The sequence below is a fragment of the Limulus polyphemus genome, unplaced genomic scaffold (genome assembly GCF_000517525.1).
Source record: "Limulus polyphemus unplaced genomic scaffold, Limulus_polyphemus-2.1.2 Scaffold1863, whole genome shotgun sequence".
In the NCBI taxonomy this organism is placed as follows: Eukaryota; Metazoa; Arthropoda; class Merostomata; order Xiphosura; family Limulidae; genus Limulus; species Limulus polyphemus.
Window position 1 is genome coordinate 92,708 of NW_013667473.1, and position 7,516 is coordinate 100,223.

A 7,516-nucleotide genomic window follows, 5' to 3' on the forward strand; every position below is an offset into this window, starting at 1 on the left:
AAAAATTAATAAATTTGTGCATAGCATGCTGAAACCAACCAAAAATCAAAATATTTGACTTTTAAAAATATTTTTATGTATAAATTTAAATAAATTTCAACTCCTGAAACACACTAACCTCTACTCACACTTTAGCTTTATTCTGATGAAATTTTCTCTTCTCTGCCCATCTAAGTATTGGTATGAATCTTACCTCTCTTGCTCCAGCCTTTATACCCCACTATATTGTCCACAGGGGAATTAAAATCTTGTGATTCTCTCCAACTACATCAATGCTCCCTGTTATTACTTCCTATTCACTTTTCTCGGTGGCAGAACATTATGACAATGGTTTTACACACTTGCTGTGGGTTTCTCTTGCTTTAGTTATAACTTTACTTTGGATAATATTTTTAGACCCGTATTATTGGATTTTGAGGTTATTATCTATTTTCTTAAATTTCAGTAAAAAAAAGTCTGAGACATTTCGAATATAAATATTCACATTCACATCTCTGATACAAAGACTTTTAGTGCTCCTAATCTGCCACATCTGGAGTCTAGCACTGTCTGGGTGTTGAGGTGGCCCCCTTTCTGTGGAGAACATCCAATCTGTCATATACAGAGAGGTGGTTTTACATGAGGTCTGCTGTTTCTTCTTCTGTAGGCTCAGAGGCTCAGCTTGTGGAGGATGAGGGATAGACTGGTTAGAATTGGACTCTAATTTTCCAGTTCCTTCATTTGCTCAGATAGCTAATCATGAGCCTTGGAAAGACATTTTGTCTTCTACATTTTTTTTTTTTGCAACTAGTACATCAAGTTTGTAATGTCTTGAGATTTTTACTGTGGCTTATGATTTTTCTCCTTATTTGTAAGGGGAAAGTCATTCAGCTGATTACCTAGTATTTCCACCTTCACCCGAAATTGCTGTGCATGCTTAGAGATTTGTGGATCAATTGAGTAAGGCTGCTGCTATGACTTGTCCACCCCATTTTTTGGATAAGCATGTCTTAGCTTTCCATCGCTTGGAGGACCTATATTTACATTCTCAGAGGTTGGATCATCTTCTTCTTCTTTGGGGTTCTATGCCTGATGCTTTTAATCATCTTAACCTCACTTAGTTTTCCAGGATTCGACTGTCCCTTACAACAGTTTTGTGTTTTTTATTTTCTTTGCAACTGTTGTTTGAGGCCTTTCACAGGCCTTCTGCTCAATTTTTAGAGGATCATTTATTGACTTCTATTTTGGTAAGGTTGTCAGCTACTGCTCTTTCCTTGGTGTTTTGGTTGGTTTGTTGCTGGGATATTTTGGAGAGAGATGCCTTGCTTGATGGCATTTGACTTCCTTCTTTGGCTCTCGGAGGTGTCAGAGAAGTTCCTTTTCTCAGACATTCAATTTTTGCAGCTATTACAGATTTCATGGAATCTCAGGAGGATGTGGCCCATTTCCACTATTTTCTTTAGACATTGGCCTCTCACCTTTCCCACTCTTCTAACTGACGATTTACTACATCTCCCATTCAGGTTTCCAGACATCCTGTGTCAGCTCCATGGGCATAGCATGAATAGTTTATTCTGTAGCTTTGTGTTTAATAACAAAAAATAACTCTTTGTGCTATTACTGGGTGATCTTTTGCAGGAACATTAATGCTCAAAGATGTTTTATTGTTTTGTTTTTCACTTATTTTATATGTGTTTTATGTACTGAACTAACTTCTTATGTGTAATATATATTACACTATTTGAATGATATTACTTTTTGCATTTTAACTTTATAGTTTCAATAAGATTTAAAATTTTTTTAAAGAGAACCTCAAATTCTATATGGTATTGATACCAGCAGTGCAATAGAACATAAGATCAGGTGAATTATGCAGTCAAGTATATAGGAATTATCATTTTATCTATTTCCTTGTATTAAAAGTAACATCAGAAATTAAGTGGCTTTTATGCAACTGGCTCTTATATGTTTCCAAACAGATACAAGCAAGGTCAACTTGTTTCTCCTTTGCTATAATACAAGAAATTAAAGTAACAGGACTGAAAGAAGCTGTTGTAAATGTTTATAATAAAAATGACAAAGGTACGATTTAGTCTATTTTTATAGTTAAGAATTTAATCTGAGTACACTTTTTGTTTACATGATTTCTGCCTGTTATTTTCTGTTGTTTATCTAGTCGATGAATAGATCTACAAAATAGTTATGCTACTTTAGAGCTTCAAGATTATGTATAAAATAAAGTAGTTGTTTATTCTGTAATCATATGATTTGTAGAAGACTCAGAAAAAATCTGTTTTTAAAAACTATGAAGTGCTTTTTCTTTAATCACAATAACACATTTTGATAAATAATGTATTATGTTACATAAAATTTAAGTCATGAAATTGAAGTAATAAATGTGTTTAATGTTCGCACTTGTGTCTTTAATGTGTAGGCTTTGAAATAATTCACAATTTTTACTTTAGATTACATTAAAACATTTTGAAAAAACACTAAATGTGCTGTATTTGTAATTAAATTTTGTGATAAGTTTAATTGTGTAATTTTGTTTTCTCACAGATAAAAATAATTACAGTTTTTTCAAGTTGTACTTAAAAATGAAATATAAGAGTGGAAATCCATGCCAAAATTAACTTAATTCATCAAGTAAATTATATGATATGCACTTGTACCCTTAGCATTTACACTTTATTTAGTAGACACTTTTATTGAATTAAAATTAATTATTTATTGGAGTGAAAAGGCAAAAAGTCTTGTAATACACCATCTTTTTGCACTACTTTAGAGCATTTCTCAGGCACTAAAAACTGTAAGAGTGTTTCAGTACCTAGAGCAGAGATTCAACAAATAGTTTTTTGATTATCTTCATTGTACAAAACATACAACAAAAAGTTTATTGAGATAAATGTATTATAAAAGATAAAAAGTGCCTGAAACATATATGAATATTAAATTTTAAGCATCTATACATATCTAAGCCAAGTAAATGTCCAGGTGTTCCTGTTAGTTGTCCAATTTGCCAGAGTTCCTTCCACAGTAGCATCTATTACAAATTGAACTATTTCAAGTATGGTAGGTTGTTTTTATACTTTTGCATTTGTATGCAGATTTTATTTTCACATATAAATATATTAAACTTTGAGTCCCCCAGTGGCACAGTGGTATGTCTGTGGACTTACAACGCTAGAAACCGGGTTTCAATACCCGTGGTGGGCAGAGCACAGATATCCCATTGTGTAGCTTTGTACTTAATTACAAACAGACTTAAACTTTTATGAAAGATAAATTATATAATAAGCTTATTCTTAAACTGGTCTATGTAAAAATTCAACTTATTAGTAGTAAAATGTGCTTTTGAACTGTTTTCTAAACATCACAGACTGCTTTTCAACCAAAAATGTGCGATTTATACAATTATTAGTTTATCATCCATAAAACTGACTAATCAGAAATGGCTTATTATATTATCTGAAATATGATGCATATTGAGCCACATTTCTCACTGACATTTGAAAGAGAATTAACAGACCAAAATATTTTACATCATCTTGATTTTTAGCTACTGTAATCACTAATGTTGTGAACTTTCTCACTTGAATGTATTTAACTTATCAACATTTATATGATTTTTAAACCTAACTTTTGGTTGATATTCTTCCATATGTGATAGAGCCATTGGTGGCAAAATAATTCCTCATACAATACTTGATATGTATTTTTTCTTTCTTGACATGTCATATAAGATACACAGTGAAATCTGTCTAACATGAAAATTCATGGGACTATAAATATTACTCAAGTTTTTGCTGCAAACAGTAAGTGATCTGTTCTTACTGAACCAAATAAATTGTTATATTTAGACAGCAATTTTTTTTCAAGGAAACTCATTCCTTTGATAGTACTGAACAGACTGAACATTATTCATGTTTTTTTCTACAATTAATTTACTTACATTTTATGGCAGTTGCCTTAGTCTTTAGAAAAACAAAACATAAGCCTTTCAGTGGCTCAACAGTAAGTCTAAAGACTTATAACACTAAAACCAAGGTTCAATACTCGTGGTGGTCATAGTACAGAGAGCCCATTGTTTAGCTTTGTTCTTAACAACAAACAAACAAAAAATAAGTGGCTTATACATAAATACATTAAACATATAATTTGAGGACAACAAGGGACCAGTTGGTCCAACTAAGTCTTATCTCATACACGAAACTGTAAAATGAAAATAAAGCACTCAAAAAAAGCCATTATCATTCAATTATTTATCAAGCACTTAAACTCCCTTGAATTAACTGCATCAGAAGGCAAAATATTTCAACCACCCAGTTACAAAAATAAAGTTGTTGTAGCTGAAGATGACATGTCCTCTGCCAAAATTTATATCTTTTTCCTCTAGTCTTAACCTTCTCACCATTAGATATGGAAAAAGATGATGCATCAACACTATCAATCCCTTAACAATCTTAAATGCGTCAATTAGGTCTCCTCTAAATCTTCCTTTTTAAAGAGAAAACTTTTAACTTCAGAAGTCATAATTTATCCTTCTATGGCAACATTTCCATCCAAGTACTATCCTACTATCCCTCTTCTAAACTCTGTCCAACAGTTCAGTATCCTCTCTGACGTAATGAGCCCAAGACTGAACATAATACTCCAAATGTAGCCAAAATAATGACTTATACAATGACATTATAACTTCTTTAGACTTGTATTCAATATCTTACATAACACTGTTAACCCTCTGTGCCCAGGCATCATTTATTGTGCATGTCATGAGGTTTTAGTGATTTATATTCAAAATTTGATTAAATTACTTTTTGTTTATGTTATATTAATTAGCATAGCATAGCATCATAGCTAATAATCTATATTTTAATAGTATATACGTTTTAAGTTCTTAATTTTATAAAGCAATATTTCTCTTCTCTGTTTTATTCACCACCTCTGTTTCAACCAGTGCTCTAAAGTCATCCTTTTATTTCTTACTCTTCCAGCATTATGATAATAACAGTTTAGCCTACTGTAAAGACTATCATTGTACCTTGTTTCCATGCTATAATCCTCTCTACATTTATTGTTTCTTCATTATTTTGGCCCTTACCACTCTCTAGATTTAGTTTAAAGCTGCACTTATAGTTGAGTTAATAGCTCTTACAAAGTAGGCCCTACTTATAACAAGTTTTGTTACTTAACTCTGTAAGAAGGTAATTTAATTGTTGTACTAGGCTTTTGTAATCTTGTTAACATCATATTACTCAAAGCTTTAAACTTTTTCTCATTATGTTTAATGTTGTTGTTACTAGAGGGCTAGATATTTCTAGATTTTTCTTTTGCGTATTATAAATATGTGCAGATCCAGGGTGCAAGTGGAGTTAAACTGTGTGTCAGTTTAGCCATAACAGATGATTTCTAAAGTGAGTTTCACAGCTTGTATTGTAATAACAGAGATATAGGAGAATAATTTGTTTCTCAAAGGATGTTCTAAAGTAATTGAACCCACCTGTGTGGACTTTGATGAAAAATAGACAATTACTTAAAGCTCTGGATTAAACTGTGATAACCAATAATGTAACGAATTTTTGTACATGCGTTTGATTTGTTTTGAATATATATTATTTTAAAACAAGTGGATTGTGTGCTGTCCATTTATTGTTGAATTTTATCACTAGCAAATCACATACACCTACTGTAAATAATCCTGGCCCTATAAAACCTAACCATCTCCACAATTAAGTTTTTGCAATATCCCTGAAAGAAATAAGTTATTATGGCCCTTTTATCTAAATGCCTTTATCAACCCCTTGTACTTATTTATCTCCTCTGGCCTACCCTTCCATGCATCATCAGCCCCTATGTGCACAACAAAGGCTCAGTCACCCTTTGAAATATCACTTGCTCTGTCAATTTTATTCTCCACCCCTTCTCCCATATTGAAAATTCCAGTTGATGCTGGTTTACAAGTAACCAGCAGTTGTTAGGAATTGGAACAAATATTGCTGGTTCTCCTAGCAGTTGCTTGTTGAATTCCTAATCCTCCTAGCAATTGCTGGTTCTTCCAGGAGTTCCTAGTTGCATAACTGGTTCAGCTTGTTACTTGTTAACCCAATGGGTTCATTTATCAGTCTGTGCTTTTTCATGTTCATTGTCATTCATGTTTATCTTTGTAACATATGTAGAATATTTGGTTTATATTAGATGAAAGAAAAATGCTACAGTGAATCAAAAAATACTATCAGAATATATTTTTTTAACATTTTACACAGTTGTCACAGCATAGCTACAGAATTTGTACATAATTTATATAGGATTAAAGAAGAAGCAATACCTTTTGTGTTTTACATTTTTGAGGGGTTAAAGTTTTCTGTAAACTGCCTATAGTGGGATAAGTCCTTTCCTCAAGGCTTTTCTCTATGAGTACAAGACTGTTATAGCCAAATCTTTAAGCAGAGAATTCTTCTGATGTCTTTGAATGTGACTTTACCTTCTTTTCTCCATCCGTACATCACTTCCATTGTTTATGTGGTTTTAAGAAAGCCAAGCAGTGTAAAATGTGTATGTACATAAAGATATATATATATATATTATTCTTTTCCTGGTACTAAAAGCAATGAACGTTTCAAAAGCCTTAGAAAAATACCTATACCTTGGTTGCCAAATTATATATAAATAAGTATGATATTTTAAATTAATGTTTGATAATTATTTGTAAAAATTAAAACCCAACAATTGCTAACAAAAACAATTGAAAATAAGTATTATATATAAACTTTTTATATTATATAAATATTTTTATTTATAAAATTATAAATTAAGTATTCCAATCTCACATATGAAATCTGTGTGATGGCACCTTCATACAATTTTATGATTATGTTAGAAGTATTCAGTCATAAAAATATATTACAGTTTTATATATAACACTAGTAAAATTGTCAGCAGGAAGGAAACTGTGGCTATATTATAAAATGGTGAATCTCTTGAAGAATAGTATTCTCTGAAATCAGTCTTACCCCACTGAAATGTTTAAGATGAAAGAACAACCAAGAACTCATCTGACACTTTTGCTAAATTTTACTTGCCTTGTATCAAGTAAGAAAATATAGAATTCAAAGTAGAGTAACTGCTGCTTTTCTTCAGATACCTGTCAAAGAAATTAGAACAGATCTTCTAATTAGTGTATATACACTAAAAAACACCAATTGCAGTAGTGGTAGTTTTCCCATTGATAGATATTCACAATTGTTTCAATTTTAAGTATAGTGCAAGTGTTCATTTTTTTTTTATAAGCAGTAGTTTATCACAGATTTGTTTACGTAACTGTATATGAATTACATGTTGTGTAGTTGAATTGTGTATTATTGAATTATGTTACAAGAAGCTTCTATGTTTTTCTCATTGTTTTAATTGAGTATTAGGCCTAGCATGGCCATGTGGTTAGGGCATTTGACTCGCAATCTGGTGGTTGTGGGTTCGAATCATTATCTTACCAAACATGCTCTCCCTTTCAGCCTTGGGAGCATTATAATGTGATGGTCAA

General features: G+C 31.6%; 1 protein-coding gene across 1 annotated transcript in view; it reads left to right on the forward strand.

Annotated features, from left to right (window-relative positions):
• Positions 1 to 7,516, forward strand: part of LOC111087199 — a gene marked incomplete at its 5' end in the record, with an annotated part of 183,551 nt that overhangs the window by 81,376 nt on the left and 94,659 nt on the right. Inside the window, 2 exons of the mRNA XM_022393042.1 lie at positions 1,959 to 2,061; positions 2,974 to 3,051. Coding sequence (XP_022248750.1) covers positions 1,959 to 2,061; positions 2,974 to 3,051 — 181 coding nt within the window. The remainder of the gene's footprint in view (positions 1 to 1,958; positions 2,062 to 2,973; positions 3,052 to 7,516) is intronic.